We start from the raw sequence: 19,815 nt of genomic DNA on the forward strand, positions 1-19,815 counted from the left end.
TCTATCATCAAAACCCATCATGATAAACCAGGAGCACTTACTCCCAGCACTGTGACTGTGGTAACCTTATTCCTAAATTTGCTATCTATAGTCTCCTTCCTTCTCAAATCATCTTTTAAAATTATGCCAATAAGACTGAAGGACTCTGGGGGTGTTAACAGAGCCTCTCTGTACTGTAGCTACAGGCTGCTAGACTGCCTTCCACCCCCCTCTGCCTTCTCTTCACTCCCCCCTGCCTGATGTAATCTCACTGCAGCAGAGGAAGTTTCAGCACACAATGGGAAGAGGGGATGAATTCCGCACAGTGTAACAGCCTGTGAATCTGCAGCACTGAGGAGCTCCAGTAAGCTCCAGCTCCAGTAACACCCCCAGAAGCCCTAGAGGTGTATTACCAAAATGTTATAAGTTGATTTTAGAAGAAAGGAGGACATTGATAACAAATATAAGCTGTATGTAGGTCTTGGGGGGGGGGGGCTAATACTTGTATGGACTCTATTGTTTACATACACCCTACGTATTGCTCCTTTGTGCAGAAATGCTGCCTGGAGGAGATATTACATAGGGTATCATCAAAGAAAATGCTTACATTGCAGCTATCCTGTCACAATTATGTCCCTTCACTTTCCCCAGCTTTTATTTTTCCTCACATTTTTTCCTTTCTGACCTTTTGGTATTTAAACTCTTGTAGAAAAAAAAATGTCAGTGATATTATTTCTGGCTCGGGTCATCTACTCCCACTCCTATTTCCCATTATTTTCACAGGAGGTTATGTGCAGCTTTCACACTTCTTGAGAAAACCATGATGATGCCGCTAAAACAATTATGAAAGGTCAATTGTTGTGTCTGGTCACACACCAGAGACAGTCAAGTTTATCAGACTTCGATACATTTGTAAGACTTTCTTTGTAGTAGTTCTTGTCCACAGTGAAGAAAGGTCAAAACACACCAGGAAACATTGTTGTAAGAATAGCAAAGTAAAAATTCTGAAGAAATGTAACAAAAATGTAGTATGTAATATAAGAACATTACAAGGTTTAGCTTGAAATGGTACTGAACCACAAGCCCTTAATGATATGTTATAACCTAAAGAGGATCAGGTTTAGGCTATATCTTAAATTATAGGTGGTTGGTTATTCCATACAAAGAAAAATTACCTACTACTGAGTTCCCCTACGCTGCACTATTGCCACAAAGTTTTGCCATATTATTTTTGTAACGCTTACCGATGAAAAAGAATATTGTGTTGGGGGCACATGCCAAGACTTTGCCTGATGGAATCCATATGAGACTGAATATCTCTGCCACGGACCCAGACTGTACCAGAGGTAGGTGGGAATAGCCCTGTTATTATGGACCTAAGTGTAAATAAACCATAAGAAAATCTGAATTAAAGGACAATAATTGTAGATATGCAAGTGTTAAAGAGAATTCATTAAAAAAACAACAATGATTTCTGAGAAACACACAGACATGCCACCTACATGGCGCATGGTTAGACATGGCAATCACGTAGCCCATGTGGACACACATCATTTACATGGCTTATGGGAAGTCATGCCATTTACATGGTCCATGGGTAAAAATACCATTTAATTGGTCCATGGGTAGACATGCCATATACATGGTCCATGGGGAGACATGTCATTTACATGGCTTATGGGAAGACATGCCATTTACATGGTCCATGGGTAAAAATACCATTTAATTGGTCCATGGGTAGACATGCCATATACATGGTCCATGGGGAGACATGTCATTTACATGGCTTATGGGAAGACATGCCATTTACATGGTCCATGGGTAAAAATACCATTTAACTGGTCCATGGGTAGACATGCCATATACATGGTCAAAGGGAAGATCTACCATTTACATGGCCTATGGGTAGACCTGCTATTTACTGGACATGGCTTATAAGTAGACATGTCATTTACATGGCCCATGGGTAGACATGTCATTTACATGGTCCATGGGTAGACATGTCATTTACATGGTCCATGGGGAGACATGTCATTTACATGGCTTATGGGAAGACATGCCATTTACATGGTCCATGGGTAAAAATACCATTTAATTGGTCCATGGGTAGACATGCCATATACATGGTCCATGGGGAGACATGTCATTTACATGGCTTATGGGAAGACATGCCATTTACATGGTCCATGGGTAAAAATACCATTTAACTGGTCCATGGGTAGACATGCCATATACATGGTCAAAGGGAAGATCTACCATTTACATGGCCTATGGGTAGACCTGCTATTTACTGGACATGGCTTATAAGTAGACATGTCATTTACATGGCCCATGGGTAGACATGTCATTTACATGGTCCATGGGTAGACATGTCATTTACATGGTCCATGGGTAGACATGCCATTTACATGGTCCATGGGTAGACATGCCATTTACATGGTCCATGGGTAGACATGCCATATACATGGCCTATGGGTAGACCTGCTATTTACTGGACATGGATATGCCATGTACATGATCCAAGGGTAGAAAAGTCACTTGCATAGCCCCATGGGTAAACATATTGTTAATTTAATTCCCATGGTCAGTAGCCTTATTTTTAAGTGAAGTTAATTTTTAAAGGGAACCTTTCACTACACTTTTTAACAAATACAGCTAGTAGCAGGTTCCCACAGTGCATAAGAACTAACTGACACACTTCTTTTAAGTAAAAATTGTTGCCCTAATTTTTCCTGGTCTCCATGGATGTCCATAGCGAGTTGAGGTGGGTGTGGCCTCCTGAATCCAGCAGCTCCTCCCCATGCTTTCTCTGCATGCAGCAGTAATTTCATGTGACCAGGGTGACATCATCATGGGTCCCTTAGCCTTCTAACAATAGCAAACTGTACACCAAGCATATAGCTCATGAAAACTCAGCATATCATAGCACTTGAAATCACAGTAGCCTGCATGGAGAGGAGTAGAATTATATGCAGGCATGATGTGATATTTTATGTGATTAGATATGTGCATGGGGTACAGTTTGCTTCTGTTAAAAGGCTTAAGAACCTATGATGATGTCACCCTGGTCACATGACATTAGGTCAAGCCCCTCAACTTGCTCTATAGATCCCTAGATACCAGGCAAGTTTATAACTGATTTTATGGGGATGTGAGGGAAACAATTTTTTGCTAAAAGAAGTGTGTCAGATAGTTTTAAGGATTATATAGGAACCTGCCATCGGCTGTATTTGTGAAAAATGTATCATTTAAGATCACAGCTGTGAAAGCAGGCCCGGCGCCAGCACCCGGCCAACCCGGGCAAGTGCCGGGGCCCCGGGGTACTGGAGGGGCCCACTCGGGCCCCCGGATCAATTGTACCAGTGTCGCTATAAGACACTGGTACAATTGATCAACATCCGGATCGATCACTTTTCTGCCTCTATGCTGCGCTGGTCGGGAGCGCAGCTTAGAGGCAGAATCTAAAACTCACCTGTCCTGGATCCCACGATGCGGCGCTCCACAGGGTATGCGACGGCTCTGAAGCCGGCGCACATGATGACGTCATCGGATCATGTGTGCCGGCTTCAGAGCCGGGGCGAAAGGGAGGCCCAGGCCAAAGACAGCTGCAGGCGCTGCTCCGGGGGAACCAGGAAAGGTGAATTCTTTTTTCTTTCCCGGAGGGTTCAGTGTGTCTGCAGGGAGAGGGGGGAGGGAGGGGGTCAGTGTGTCATCAGGGAGAGGGGGGAGGGAGGGGGTCAGTGTGTCATCAGGGAGAGGGGGGAGGGAGGGGGTCATTGTGTCAGCAGGGGGGGTCATTGTGTCAGCAAGAGGGGGGTTCAGTGTGTCCGGAGGGGGGTTCAGTGTGTCCGGAGGGGGTGGGGGTTCTGTGTGTCCGCAGGGGGAGGGGGTCTGTGTGTCGGCAAGGGGGGGGGGGTTCAGTGTGTCCGGAGGTGGGGGTCGGTGTGTCCGCAGGGGGGAGGGGGGGGGGTTCAGTGTGTCCGTAGGGGGAGAGGGGGTTCAGTGTGTCCGCAGGGGGGTGAGGGGGTCAGTGTGTCCTCAGGGGAGGGGGGGCAGTGTGGCCACTGGAGGGCGGCCCACGGAGGGGCCCACTAAGGCTCTGTCGCCCAGGGGCCCACTAAAACCTGGAGCCGGCCCTGTGTGAAAGTATAGTACGTAGAATAACTTACAGTACTGTTGTCTTCCCAGCTCCATTATGCCCTAAGAAAGCAGTAATCTGGCCTTCATAAAACGTAAGAGTCATCCGGTCCACAGCCGGCTTGTAAGAATTTCCATAGACTTTAACTAGATCACAAACAAATACTCCGGGCACCATTCCAGGGGGTTCAGGTTCAAAGAAGGGATTTGCTGAAAATGAAATAGAGATAATACATATACTGATTTATATCTTTATTCCTTATAAACTACTCATATATGGTAAGGCATTCAATCAGAACCACATTTGGAAACCACAAAGTGCAAGATTGACTGATGTCCGTCTCTTTGGGGCTAAGCAACCATTAGACATTTGAGCCGGGTCTTTAGAAATTTAGTGGGGTAGGTTGTGCTTTTATATTGGGGTACAAACCAGAGCCATCATATGGCTGTGCTATATATAGGTAGCAGTACTTTACTATTACTTTCTTTTACCATAGGTCATCTGATCCTTGTCCTTTCTCTCCTTCTCCAGTTCATCCTTCAGCTGCTTCTCTTCTTTCTCCTTTTCTTTCTTTACTGTATGTTTGCATCGATCTTTATCAACAAGTTTGTTATCAGGGACTTTGGGATTCTCTACTTTTTCTGGCGTTACTTCTTTCATTTCCTGTGGAGGACATTGATGTGGCTTATCTGTGAAATATAAGGTACCAAAATATTAGTGATGTATCCGGTGTTATTAAGAGCTCAATGTAACACAATGTAAGTGACCAATGAATTGGGGGAAATTTATCCGAGGTTTCTGAGGTAAAAATGTTCTAGTTGCCCATGAAAACCAATCAGAACTCAGCTTGAATCATAGCTCAGTTATAAAATTAAAACTGAGCTCTGATTGGTTTACATGGGCAACTAGAAAATTTTACCTCGGACACTTCTGATAAATCTTTCCCCCACTGTGTATGGTAATGTTCAACTGTCATTAGTATACAACACAAATAAAGATATCCATCTCCGAAATGAACATTTTCCGATTCTTACCGCCGGCATCTCCAGGATTGTCCTCCATGTGTTCATGGATTGAGAGCTCCGTTTCTACAGAATCAGCTGTGGGTCAAAAACAAATTATTCAAATTATGTAAGACAACTAAAACTTTGTAAAAGTGATAAAACTGAATATGTGGTATGCAGCACTTTAGTTATACATTATTTGACGCTATAAACTCCTAACACAAAGTGAACTAAGTGATATTTGAAGTATTCAGCTTTGATCCTAATAAAACAAGTGTCTGAAAAGGGCCATATACATAATAAATTATCAATAATTTTAGAGAAACAAGGCGGCCATTTAAAGTTGATGGGGCCAAGTTACTTAACCCGGAAGTGCTGTGTATGGTGGATTTTTGCGTGTCCAAAGCTTCTGCTTTTAGGTAGCCGCGCCCAGAAGAGTCTGGAATCCGCTTTCTTTCCTTTCCTCATTCAGAACATACTCACAGCTTAGCTATTAGTGTGTACGGTGGAATCAGGTGAGATAGCTGTCAGATGTATCAACCAACAGATATCTAATTTTTATGGCCAGCCTAAATAGTCTAACCATACACAGAATAACTTGTTGGGGACTTTTTGGCGACCATCAACAGAAGCTCATGTCCCATTACTTATTTCTAATTTCAATTTGGGCTCCCCAGGTTGTAAATATATTCCCATTTCCTTGTTGTGTATAACTTTTACTGAATATTTTATGAATAAAAGCTAAGCATTTACACATATGAACACTGTGCTATAGATACAGTATAAGGATGTGAATGATGGGTAGTGTTACAAATTCTGAAATACTCAAACATTAGCATCTAATAGAAAGGGCATGAGGTTTTGAGTCATCAAACAGCTGGTAGGTATTTATGGGATTATGAGTCAATGGAACAGTAGCCACTGTACTTGCTAATATTAAAGCAATTGCTCTGTAACCCTGGCAAGAGATTTGGCCAACTGATCTCAATAGAGATTTCCAATTACATTGGTAACCACAAAAATATCCCCTTCAGATAAGCTTATCTACTTCTATGGTGCGCTAGAATTAGTTGTGTTTCGTTGTACTTGATCTTTCTCATTAGCATCAAAGTCATTCTGGTGACTCAGCTCCTAGTAATTCCATAATAATAATTACAGGCCAATTAGTAGTTCAAAGTCACTCAATAATATTCCCATTGACTATACTGGATGTAATCCTTTTACCGGGTCACACAATGACTGTACATTGTATGTTCATCTAACAAGATTAGCGCAGGACATTGCTTACCATCCCCTTCCCAGGGGTTCTGAAAGCTGCACCAGTATGTCGGTAAAATTGCAAAATACCATGGCCTCGGTATTCCATATTCACCTGAAAAGAGAGCATTTTATATTAGTCGTGAAAAGGGATAGCAGGTTTTAATATATTTTCTATACCCATACTCAAGCACATTAATTTAGGGGCACACAAACATAAATTCTCAGTGAGACAAGGGGAATACGTTGCTAGACCCAATTTTGTGGGTTTTTTCTTTGAGAACATTCGATAGGATATCTTAAAATTCAAGATGAACAACGGTCAGTGGTCCCACTAAAATTCAAGGGTTTGGGATGACTTTGTTCTTATGTGTATGCAGGGCTAGTGTTAGGAGGCGGCAAACTGGGCATTTGCACAGGGTCCCACGCAGGCTCCGGGGGTAGTGGACCTACTGGACCATGGCGGACGATTAAGTAAGGCAAGTTCTCACCAGAGCCCACTGCAAAGTGGGATGGACTTGCTGCGGTATGGTACCACTATCAGGACGGGCAGCACAGCATCAGAGCCAGGGACGTAGCGACAGGTCAAGGCAGGCGGAACAGGATGAAAGTTAAACACGGAACCGGGGTCACAACTGAAAGTCAATGAACAGGCACAAGGCAACGGTACAAGCTTTTTCAATGGCATACAGCATGAAGATCCGGCCTGGCTCTTAACTATATCCTGGAACGGCCAGCACCAGTCAGCAGAGTGCTGGCCCTTTAAATCTTCACGGGCCGGCACATGCGCATGTTACTGAATGTGACTGGTCATAAAATAAAATTATTCTGGTGCCCCACTTTTAGTTTTGCCCAAGGCCCCACTGTGTCTAAAACTGGCCCTGTGTGGATCGGCACTGTTAATGTTAGTAGTCACCTTAGATGTCGACTAGAGATGAGGGAACACTAAAATGCTCGGGTACTCGTTATTCGAGACGAACTTTTCCCGATGCTCGAGTGCTCGTCTCGAATAACGAACCCCATTGAAGTCAATGGGAGACTCGAGCATTTTTCAAGGGGACCAAGGCTCTGCACAGGGAAGCTTGGCCAAACACCTGGGAACCTCAGAAAAGGATGGAAACACCACGGAAATGGACAGGAAACAGCAGGGGCAGCATGCATGGATGCCTCTGAGGCTGCCTAATCGCACCATTATGCCAAAATTATGGGCAACAGCATGGCCATGACAGAGTGACAGAATGAAGCTAGATAGCATCTAAAACATCCAATAATTGACCCTGACACTATAGGGGACGGCATGCAGAGGCAGCGGCAGCAGGCTAGAGAGTGTCATGGCGACATACCCTAAATGGACTCAGGCTTCAAACCAATGGGTGGCAGAGAGGAACCAAAGGAGGTGAGCAAGAAGCGCTCAAATAATATCGGTACATGATAAAAGTTTGCCAGTATATTTTGTGGATTACACAGCAGGGTGGCGACAAAGTTAACATGGAAGCCATGAAAACAACCCAAAATTCTGCCTGACACAGCTCGTTTGATAAGGGGACCATGTATGGAGGCAGTGAACTAGTAGTAGATTAAAGGTGCTGCAGTTAAAACTATGTTAGTTGGATCTTGGCATGGAGCTGGCGCTCCGCTGCCAGGCGAGCTTTCGCCAATCCAAGCCCCTGTCTATAGGCTACTCCCCAAACAGCACTTCTAAGAACCTTTTGTATAAGATCAAGTGTAGTAGCGTTCTTATAAGTTTAGGATATGGCGGGTGAGGGGAATGTAAACAGATGCGCAAGAAGCGCTGAAATAATATCCCTAAATGGTAAAAGTTTGCAAGTATATTTTGTGGATTACACAGCAGGGTGGCGACAAAGTTAACAACTTTGATGTGGAATGCCCTGTAATAGCTCTTGGGCGGTGTGCCTTTTATCGCCTAGGCTCAGCAGTTTCAGCACCGCCTGCTGTCGCTTAGCGACGGCACTGCTGCTGTGCCTAGAGCTACCGACTGATGGCGCCATGCCCACGGATGGTAATTCGGAGGAGGAGGAGGTGGAGGAGGGGTGGGAGGAGGTATAGTAGGCCTTTGAGACCTGGACCGAGGTAGGCCCCGCAATTCTCTGCGTCGGCAGTATATGACCAGCCCCAGGGTCAGACTCGGTCCCAGTCTGCACCAAGTTAAGTGTAGTAGCGTTCTTATAAGTTTGGGATATGGCGGGTGAGGGGAATGTAAACAGATGCGCAAGAAGCGCATGATGCGCATGGAGCTGGCGTTCCGCTGCCAGGCGAGCTTTCGCCAATCCAAGCCCCTGTCTCTAGGCTACTCCCCAAACAGCACTTCTAAGAACCTTTTGTATAAGATCAAGTGTAGTAGCGTTCTTATAAGTTTAGGATATGCCGGGTGAGGGGAATGTAAACAGATGCGCAAGAAGCGCTGAAATAATATCCCTAAATGGTAAAAGTTTGCCAGTATATTTTGTGGATAACACAGCAGGGTGGCGACAAAGTTAACAACTTTGATGTGGAATCCATGAAAACAACCCAAATTTCTGCCTGACACACCTCGTTTGATAAAGGGACGATGTATGGAGGCAGCTATATGGACGACTTTTGGAGGTAGCAATGGAGACAACGTGTGGAGGCTGCTATGGAGACAATTTAATTTGGATAGTGCCTGTATGTGGCAGTCCCAAACATTTTTCAAACCAGAGGAGCAGGTAGGTGGCCCTCCAGTAAAATGGGATAGATTGAGTGCCTGTATGTGGCAGTCCCAAAAATGTTTCAAACCAGAGGAGCAGGTAGGTGGCCCTCCAGTAAAATGGAATAGATTGAGTGCCTGTATGTGGCAGTCCCAAAAATTGTTCAAACCAGAGGAGCAGGTAGGTGGCCCTGCAGTAAAATGGAATAGATTGAGTGCCTGTATGTGGCAGTCCCAAAAATGTTTCAAACCAGAGGAGCAGGTAGGTGGCCCTCCAGTAAAATGGAATAGATTGAGTGCCTGTATGTGGCAGTCCCAAAAATTTTTTAAAACAGAGGACCGGGTAGGTGGCCCTCCAGAAAAATGGAATAGATTGAGTGCCTGTATGTGGCACTCACAAAAATTGTTTCAAACAGAGGACCGGGTAGGTGGCCCTCCAGAAAAATTAAATGCATGAAGTACTATAGCAAGAGCCAGTGGGCCCTGTCAAAAAATAGCCATTTTCCTCTGCTTTACTGTACAAAGAGGAGGAGAAGGAGGAAAATGAGGAGGAGGAGGAGGAGTGGATCAATTATTCAGGTTGAGCTTCCTTCACCTGGTGGAGATTGGAAATTCTGAGAAATCCAGCCTTTATTCATTTTAATAAGCGTCAGCCTGTCAGCGCTGTCAGTCGACAGGCGTGTACGCTTATCGGTGATGATGCCACCAGCTGCACTGAAAACCCGCTCGGACAAGACGCTAGCGGCAGGGCAGGCAAGAACCTCCAAGGCGTACAGCGCCAGTTCGTGCCACATGTCCAGCTTTTAAACCCAGTAGTTGTAGGGAGCTGTGTGATCATTTAGGACGATGGTATGGTCAGCTACGTACTCCCTCACCATCTTTCTGTAAAGATCAGCCCTACTCTGCCGAGACTGGGGACAGGTGACAGTGTCTTGCTGGGGTGACATAAAGCTGGCAAAAGCCTTGTAAAGCGTACCCTTGCCAGTGCTGGACAAGCTGCCTGCTCGCCTACTCTCCCTCGCTACTTGTCCCGCAGAACTACGCACTCTGCCGCTAGCGCTGTCAGAAGGGAAATACTGTTTCAGCTTGTGCACCAGGGCCTGCTGGTATTCATGCATTCTCACACTCCTTTCCTCTCCAGGGATGAGAGTGGGAAGATTTTGCTTGTACCGTGGGTCCAGGAGAGTGAACACCCAGTAATCGGTGCTGGAATAAATTCTTTGAACGCGAGGGTCACGGGATAGGCAGCCTAGCATGAAATCTGCCATATGCGCCAGAGTACCAACGCGTAAGAATTCACTCCCCTCACTGGCCTGACTGTCCATTTCCTCCTCCTCCAACTCCTCTTCTTCTGCCCATACACGCTGAACAGTGAAGGACTCAACAATGGTCCCCTCTTGTGTCTCGCCAACATTCTCCTCCTCTTCCTCCTCATCCTCCTCCACCTCCACCTCCTCCGATATGCGCTGAGAAACAGACCTCAGGGTGCTTTGGCTATCAACAAGGGAATATTCTTCCCCCGTCTCTTGTGACGAGCGCAAAGCTTCCGACTTCATGCTGACCAGAGAGTTTTTCAACAGGCCAAGCAGCGGGATGGTGAGGCTGATGATGGCGGCATCGCCACTGACCATCTGTGTTGACTCCTCAAAGTTACTCAGCACCTGACAGATATCAGACATCCACGTCCACTCCTCATTGTAGACTTGAGGAAGCTGACTGACCTGACTACCAGTTCTGGTGGAAGTTGACATCTGGCAGTCTACAATCGCTCTGCGCTGCTGGTAAACTCTGGATAACATGGTCAGTGTTGAATTCCACCTCGTGGGCACGTCGCACAACAGTCGGTGAGCGGGCAGTTGGAGGCGGCGCTGCGCTGCCCTGAGAGTGGCAGCATCTGGGCTGGACTTCCTGAAATGCGCACAGATGCGGCGCACCTTCGTGAGCAAATCAGACAGATTGGGGTATGTCTTGAGGAAACGCTGCACTATCAGATTTAACACATGGGCCAGGCATGGCACATGTGTCAGTCTGCCGAGTTGCAGAGCCGCCACCAGGTTACGGCCGTTGTCACACACAACCATTCCCGGCTTGAGGTTCAGCGGTGCCAGCCACAGATCAGTCTGCGCCGTGATGCCCTGTAATAGCTCTTGGGCGGTGTGCCTTTTGTCGCCTAGGCTCAGCAGTTTGAGCACCGCCTGCTGTCGCTTAGCGACGGCACTGCTGCTGTGCCTAGAGCTACCGACTGATGGCGCCGTGCCCACGGATGGTAGTTCGGAGGAGGAGGTGGAGGAGGGGTGGGAGGAGGAGGAGGCATAGTAGGCCTGAAACACCTGGACCGAGGTAGGCCCCGCAATCCTCGGCGTCGGCAGTATATGAGCAGCCCCAGGGTCAGACTCGGTCCCAGCCTCCACCAAGTTAACCCAATGTGCCGTCAGCGATATATAGTGGCCCTGCCCGGCAGCACTCGTCCACGTGTCCGTGGTCAGGTGGACCTTGTCAGAAACGGCGTTGGTCAGGGCACGGATGATGTTGTCTGACACGTGCTGGTGCAGGGCTGGGACGGCACATCGGGAAAAGTAGTGGCGGCTGGGGACCGAATACCGAGGGGCGGCCACCGCCATGAGGTTGCGAAAGGCCTCGGTCTCTACTAGCCTATAGGGCAGCATCTCCAGGCTAAGCAATCTGGAGATGTGCACATTAAGGGCTTGGGCGTGCGGGTGGGTTGCACTATATTTGCGTTTCCGCTCCAGCGTCTGGGGTATGGAGAGCTGAACGCTGGTGGATGCTGTGGAGGATCGTGGAGGCGACGATGGGGTTTTTGTGCCAGGGTCCTGGGCAGGGGGCTGACTAGCAGCTGACACAGGGGAAGGAGCAGTGGTGTGCACGGCCGGAGGTGAACGGGCTTGTTGCCACTGAGTGGGGTGCTTAGCATTCATATGCCTGCGCATACTGGTGGTAGTTAAGCTAGTAGTGGTGGAACCCCTGCTGAGCCTGGTTTGGCAAATGTTGCACACCACAGTCCGTCGGTCATCCGGTGTTTCCTTAAAGAACCTCCACACTTCTGAAGATCTAGCCCTCGCCGCAAGAGCCCTCACCACGGGAGCTTCACTAGTTGACAGTGGCGCTGATGCACCAGCTCTGGCCCTGCCTCTCCGTCTGGCCCCACCACTGCCTCTTCCAACCTGTTCAGGTCGAGGACTCTCCTCCGTCTCAGAAGCACTGTGTTCACCCGGCCTCTCAACCCAGCTTGGGTCTGTCACCTCATCATCCTCCGATCCCTCAGTCTGCTCCCCCCTCGGACTTCCTGCCCTGACAACAACTTCCCCACTGTCTGACAACCGTGTCTCCTCATCGTCGGACACCTCTTTACACACTTCCACTACGTCAAGAAGGTCATCATCACCCACAGACTGTGACTGATGGAAAACCTGGGCATCGGAAAATTGCTCAGCAGCAACCGGACAAGTGGTTTGTGACTGTGGGAAGGGTCCAGAAAACAGTTCCTCAGAGTATGCCGGTTCAAATGCCAAATTTTCCTGGGAGGGGGCAGACTGGGGGGGAGGAGGCTGAGGTGCAGGAGCTGGAGGAGTGGGGATTTCGGTGACATGGGTGGACTGCGTGGAAGACTGACTGGTGGTGGACAAATTGCTCGAAGCATTGTCAGCAATCCACGACATCACCTGTTCGCACTGTTCTGGCCTCAACAGTGCTCTACCACGAGTCCCAGTAACTTCAGACATGAACCTAGGGAGTGTAGCTCTGCGGCGTTCCCCTGCTCCCTCATCAGCAGGTGGTGTCTCACCCCGCCCAGGACCACGGCCTCTGACCCCTGCAGTAGTTGGACGCCCACGTCCCCGCCCTCGTCCTCTACCCCTAGCCCTCGGGTTAAACATTTTTAAAATGAGAGTTATAACTTTTTTTTTTTTTTTACTTCTTTTTTTTTTTTTTTGTGTTTTTTTGTGTTTTTTTTTTTTTTTTTGTGTTTTTTGTTTTTTTTTGAGTTTTTAAAACCAAACAATCCTATCCTATTGCTATGGCTATTTTCTAGCCAAGTATCAAAGGAAGCACACTACTATGCCAGATGAGATGACACTGAGTTATTGCCTAATAGAAATCCAACCCCTACTGAATTTTCCCACTTCGGCCTTTGCTATGGATATGTGCGCCACTAAGCGCAGAACACAGCGGTCGCAAGTCTCACTACAAATTGCTCAGAATTGGCAAGTACATGCACTGCAGAAACTACAGCCACCAGCAGATCAACCAGAAATCAAATATATAGAACGCTACTGTAGGCTTCAAGAAGCTGTTTGTATTCTCCTATGGCTATTTTCTAGCCAAGTATCAAAGGAAGCACACTACTATGCCAGATGAGATGACACTGAGTTATTGCCTAATAGAAATCCAACCCCTACTGAATTTTGCCACTTCGGCCTTTGCTATGGATATGTGCGCCACTAAGCGCAGAACACAGCGGTCGCAAGTCTCACTACAAATTGCTCAGAATTGGCAAGTACATGCACTGCAGAAACTACAGCCACCAGCAGATCAACCAGAAATCAAATATATAGAACGCTACTGTAGGCTTCAAGAAGCTGTTTGTATTCTCCTATGGCTATTTTCTAGCCAAGTATCAAAGGAAGCACACTACTATGCCAGATGAGATGACACTGAGTTATTGCCTAATAGAAATCCAACCCCTACTGAATTTTGCCACTTCGGCCTTTGCTATGGATATGTGCGCCACTAAGCGCAGAACACAGCGGTCGCAAGTCTCACTACAAATTGCTCAGAATTGGCAAGTACATGCACTGCAGAAACTACAGCCACCAGCAGATCAACCAGAAATCAAATATATAGAACGCTACTGTAGGCTTCAAGAAGCTGTTTGTATTCTCCTATGGCTATTTTCTAGCCAAGTATCAAAGGAAGCACACTACTATGCCAGATGAGATGACACTGAGTTATTGCCTAATAGAAATCCAACCCCTACTGAATTTTGCCACTTCGGCCTTTGCTATGGATATGTGCGCCACTAAGCGCAGAACACAGCGGTCGCAAGTCTCACTACAAATTGCTCAGAATTGGCAAGTACATGCACTGCAGAAACTACAGCCACCAGCAGATCAACCAGAAATCAAATATATAGAACGCTACTGTAGGCTTCAAGAAGCTGTTTGTATTCTCCTATGGCTATTTTCTAGCCAAGTATCAAAGGAAGCACACTACTATGCCAGATGAGATGACACTGAGTTATTGCCTAATAGAAATCCAACCCCTACTGAATTTTGCCACTTCGGCCTTTGCTATGGATATGTGCGCCACTAAGCGCAGAACACAGCGGTCGCAAGTCTCACTACAAATTGCTCAGAATTGGCAAGTACATGCACTGCAGAAACTACAGCCACCAGCAGATCAACCAGAAATCAAATATATAGAACGCTACTGTAGGCTTCAAGAAGCTGTTTGTATTCTCCTATGGCTATTTTCTAGCCAAGTATCAAAGGAAGCACACTACTATGCCAGATGAGATGACACTGAGTTATTGCCTAATAGAAATCCAACCCCTACTGAATTTTCCCACTTCGGTCTTTGCTATGGATATGTGTGCCACTAAGAGCTAAACACAACGGTAGCAAGTCCCCCTGCTAATTCCTCACAAAATGGTAAAAGATGCAAATTAAAATAAAAAAAGTAGAACGTTATTGTAGCCCTAAGAAGGGCTGTTGGGTTCTTTGAGAATCACTCCTGCCTAACAGTAAGCTAATAGAACACCCTAACGCTTTCCCTGACCAGCAGCAGCTCTCTCCCTAGCGGCATCCAGAGACAGAATGATCCGAGCAGCGCGGCCAGCGGCTAGTCTATCCCAGGGTCACCTGATCTGGCCAGCCAACCACTGCTATCGACGTGTAAGGGTACCACGTCATGCTGGGTGGAGTGCAGAGTCTCCTGGCTTGTGATTGGCTCTGTTTCTGGCCGCCAAAAAGCAAAACGGCGGGAGCTGCCATTTTCTCGAGCGGGCGAAGTATTCGTCCGAGTAACGAGCAGTTTCGAGTACCCTAATGCTCGACCGAGCATCAAGCTCGGACGAGCATGTTCGCTCATCTCTAATGTCGACCAATTCGGGAAAATAAATGGTGGACTATAAATCAATCATTATAGAGAGAATAAATGTTCAAAGCTAAAGTTAAAAAAGGGTCTGAAATGTAAATATTTGTAACAAATTATGAAGATCTATAGACACCATAACATGGGGGAAATATTGTTTTGGATATAAAATGAAATTTTTCCTAATGTAATATAATCCAGGGGTTTCCTTTTGCTATTACACATGGTTTATCCACACAGATCCCTAAAGAATGTATTTCTAATTATCAAGTGTGCAGGCTAAGTACCTAACCGGTGCCGTCAACTCGTAAAGGGGAAGGACGATAGTAAAAGTGTAGGAGTAATGGTAAGAAGAAGATGAGTCTGGGGAGAGCAGATTCTTTAGGACTGTATATACATTCTGCAGAAGAAAAGTGCTTTTAGATAATGTTTTTTTTAATTCAGAAGATACGTTATCTTTAAATTAAGTATCACTTGAAAAGGTCTTCTATCAGGATGAATAAATATTACTGAATCTGTAAGATAATTACAATTTTTGGTATCCATCATTCCTGGGGAGGCTCTGCATAGAAAACTTCACTAGATAAACCACATGGAAATGTAAGGACCCAACATTTGTAAGGACCCAATGAACAATCCTACATTCCTGACTTGTATATGCTGAATGTTAATGTTAGGCTACATTCACAAAATGGGGGTCATTTACTAAGGGCCCGAATCGCGTTTTTCCGTCGTGTTTCCCGAATATTACCGGTTTTCCCTGAATTGACCCGGGTTTTTGGCGCACGCAATGGGATTGTGGCGCATCGGTGATGGCATGCACGCGATGGAAATGGGGGGGGGGGGCTTGGCTGTCGGAAAACCCGACGGATTCGGAAAAACCGCCGTATTTTTGTAAAAAAATGTGTCGCTTGTCACGCACTTACCTGCACCCAGGCTACCTTGGTGAACTCCAGTGAACTCCGACGGACTACAGCGCAGCAGCGACACCTGGTGCCCCAATGTATGCCCGCTGTACTGTATTACGGTGGGCATACATCGGCCCCAGGGAGAGGAGCAGGGGATGAGCGCTGCTCACCCCCGCCCCTCTCCACAGAGTAACATATTGCCCGGCGCCGTATTCCATAGAAAGATAGGACATGTCCTATCTTTCTATGGGCTACAGAACGGTACAGTGCCGCACGTGTGCAGCATCGTACAGCTCCCGTCTGGCGCTGTGAGACCATTGAAGTATATAGGGGACGTATATACGCGGTATATATGTCAGCCGTATATACGCCCCACATACGTTTGTGTGAATGTAGCCTTAAAGTGAGAGTTTTCTTTACAAAATGTATTCATTTGCGTGTTCAACATGTTTTAAGACTTTTTATTGACTATAGGTTCAATGTTACTTTATGTTGCTCTATATATTGAGCTGTAGAGATCAGTTCTGAGCAGCCTTATTATTGTAAGGAAGAATTAAAATGAAGTGTATTATCTATTTATAGATAACACAGGATCCACCACTCACAATAGGTGATGGTCAATTTTTCCTCTGAAGGGGGATATTTGTAAAGTTATGTCTGTTATGTCTGTGGTCCATACTGAATTCCATGCCCCTTTTCTTTCTTCCAAAGTGACCTCTACATAGAGCATGCCTATAAAGCTTTCCTTGAATAAACATTTCCAAACTATAGGTTCCTATGGATTCATATGGTTCATAAAGGCTGCTGTTAAGTATTTCTTGAAATGCTGCTATCAGGAAAGATGGCTGACCCCTTAATCAAAAAGTGCAGCAATAAAAATATTCTGCAGATAAAAACTAACTATAAAAAAGACATAACATTCCCTTTAAGTTATAGTGCAAGTTTAGTAGGTTCAACTCTGCCTATGAGTCCTGATTATATATATGGTACACAACCAGCCAAGAGATAGCTAAGGTCATAATATATTATGGTAACTTTTTGTATAGTAAAATATAACATTAACACAATGCTGACTGGAATAGACGGACAGGCTGATTTTGCCATTTTTTTAATTTCATTTCCACTCTTTTAAACCACACCAAATGTCCAACAAGTATTCTTTTCTCCCCCCCACGTTTTCCTCCCCATTGCAGCAAAGCATGCTGGTCTTAGGGGTTGGCCACTTTACCTCATGTTTTTATGTTTTTGTAATGTGTGTGTAAGTGTGGGCGGCAAGATATTAGATAATTTACAAATACACATCTTTCTTGTTGTAAAGTGAAGCCTCCTGTCTTTTACCTCATAAGCCAGAGATTCCTGTCCATAAAATGCTCATGTCATCTCTATCTGTCCATGATCAATCGCCAGTTAGAGATCACATGACCCTCTATCTGCCGAGACCCTGAATGAGGGAGCATGTCAAAGTATTGCCAATCTGGAGGAGTTAGAGGACACTTCAGCTTGAATAAAAAGCATACTGAAAGCATGTTGTTGAGAGACGCGCTCCGATTTCCATTTTGCCCTTTTCAAGAAAATCTCATTTTAATGTTTTCATGTTAATGAGGCTGTTAGTGTACCCAGGCAGGGTGCACCTAGCCTCTCTGCTGCTTGAGGCGATTTATGAAGAGACGCCCCCCTCCCCAGTCAAAGAGTTCTAGCGGTAATATTCAATTTGGGTACCCACAGATCTCAAAATAGATAGAGAAGCCGGTCACATATGCTCCGAGCCATATGATGTATTATTTCCAGCAGCCCTCGGTCTAAAATGTTCAATTCCTGCAGACCCCTCCTTTTTCTGTTGGCTGTCTTTAAAAGAAGGAGGCTACAGAAAAGGGGACACTATAATACCCATTTTTCTATAGCCCCCGCACACACCTATAATGTCCCCTTTTCTGAGTATACATCCATGTATAAGAAAGGCACCTAATTTTACACAAAAAAACTGGGAAAACTTATTGATTGGAGTATAAGCCTAGGGGGAAATGCAGCCGCCACTTTTAATGAAATGTCCAACAGCAGCCTCCCCTCACTAATGAAATATACCCAGCAGGGCCCCCATTTAATGAAATGTCCACAGTAGTCCACAGCCCCCTCTAAAGGAAATTTACCTCCGGATTATAACTGTATTCACCCTTACACCCAAAAGGGTGGGGGTGCGTCACCAGAATCCCTCCTGTCTCCAGGAGTCTGAGGACGCACCCAGGGTAATATTCTACATTGCATGGCTCCCCAATATTCATCCATTGCGGGATATCTCATTCGCAATCAAAGCAAATAAAATACTTAAATTAAAGGAAACCTACCATGAGGAATACACTAACTGAGGTATTAGTTGACAAAAGCATAAATAAAGTTTGTAGTTAGTTAGGTATGGGTAATACTTTAGGTAAAGGCAGCATAGGGCTTAGTAGATAGAAAGGTATGTACCATCAGGAGTACCTTAGTTAGTTCCTGATGGGGATTTCCTTTAAAAGCACCTTATACACTGAAAAGACACACTAGGATACTTTGGGTTTGTCTCTATTCTGCATAACAATTGCACCCAAAGTTCACCATCTAGGATGAAGAGGATACCTGGAAATACATGGTCTATATACCATGCAGAAACCCCATACACGAAAGCATCAAAAAGCATCATGATGATGGAGAATAAGAAGCTGTATTCATCTCCTTCAACTGGACTTTTCCGTATGTTTCCAAACTGTAAGCCCAGACCTTGCTCCTCATATCTGGATAAATATTCTGTTCCAAAGCCAAAAGCAACAGGTGACAACAAGCTCTGTAAAAAGAATGAAATGCACCAATCAGCTTAATAATGTCATGGACTGTATAAAGGATATGAATCTAAGAACTTGTATCTAGCACTAGGGAATTTTTGCAAAAACATTTGCATTGAAAAATCTACGACTGTTCTAGGAAGAGCTCCCCCGGTGACGTACAGCAAAAATCTTCAATTTAATAGTCATGCGGTCCTGCCAGGCAAAGCACAGGATGTGCGGCAAGTAGAGTGTGAAATAAATAACTCCGCTGCAGGCGGCTGCCAGGTTGGCTTTAGAGAAGAAGACACTCATGAGGAACCCTTGCATGATGGTGGACAGTGTGAAAGCCATCAGAAAGAGGAACAGGATTAAGGGATTGCTGTAGTGAAGAACTCCGCCACCCTGCAAACAGAAAAGGAAAACCAATCAGCCTCACATCTTTCTTGTTGCAAAACACAAAAGAATGGAGGAAAATGAGATTTTGACACATTATGGATAAGAAAGGAGCGGAAAGAAGGCAGAACAGATGACTTATTGGATGCATTTGAAGAATCTGGTGAACTTGTCTAGATAAAACCCATATTATAGTTGCATGAATTCCCCTTATTGTAAACTGTTAGGAACAACACTGACTTTCTAAAGGACGGGTCAATTAAACGCGTCGTGGTATAGAAAATCATTATCAGCTGCTCATGTTCGGTTTGTGCAGGAAAAATATGTATTTAATCATTTCCTAATTGGCAACATGATGGGTTATAAAACAATGGAATAAGCATCATTTTCTAGAATTCTCTAAATAACTTCCTGGGAGGGAGCTGAAAGGAAATGGGTAGAGATGGAAGTTATTTATTCTGTAATAAGCAATCAATATCATAGGAAAGAGCATTTTAATGAATACACAAGATAAGGTGCCATGGAAAGATTTACAACTGCTCTG

General features: G+C 45.4%; 1 protein-coding gene across 3 annotated transcripts in view; it reads right to left on the minus strand.

Moving 5' to 3' along the window:
- Positions 1 to 19,815, minus strand: part of ABCA4 (ATP binding cassette subfamily A member 4) — a 151,379-nt gene that overhangs the window by 51,563 nt on the left and 80,001 nt on the right. For all 3 annotated transcript variants that reach the window (XM_072127297.1, XM_072127295.1, XM_072127296.1), the window contains exons 16-22: positions 19,059 to 19,280; positions 18,694 to 18,898; positions 6,410 to 6,493; positions 5,152 to 5,217; positions 4,609 to 4,806; positions 4,149 to 4,326; positions 1,224 to 1,355 (exon numbers count right to left, since the gene is read on the minus strand). In XM_072127297.1, coding sequence (XP_071983398.1) covers positions 1,224 to 1,355; positions 4,149 to 4,326; positions 4,609 to 4,806; positions 5,152 to 5,217; positions 6,410 to 6,493; positions 18,694 to 18,898; positions 19,059 to 19,280 — 1,085 coding nt within the window. The remainder of the gene's footprint in view (positions 1 to 1,223; positions 1,356 to 4,148; positions 4,327 to 4,608; positions 4,807 to 5,151; positions 5,218 to 6,409; positions 6,494 to 18,693; positions 18,899 to 19,058; positions 19,281 to 19,815) is intronic.

The sequence above is a fragment of the Engystomops pustulosus genome, chromosome 10 (genome assembly GCF_040894005.1).
Source record: "Engystomops pustulosus chromosome 10, aEngPut4.maternal, whole genome shotgun sequence".
Taxonomy (NCBI): domain Eukaryota; kingdom Metazoa; phylum Chordata; class Amphibia; order Anura; family Leptodactylidae; genus Engystomops; species Engystomops pustulosus.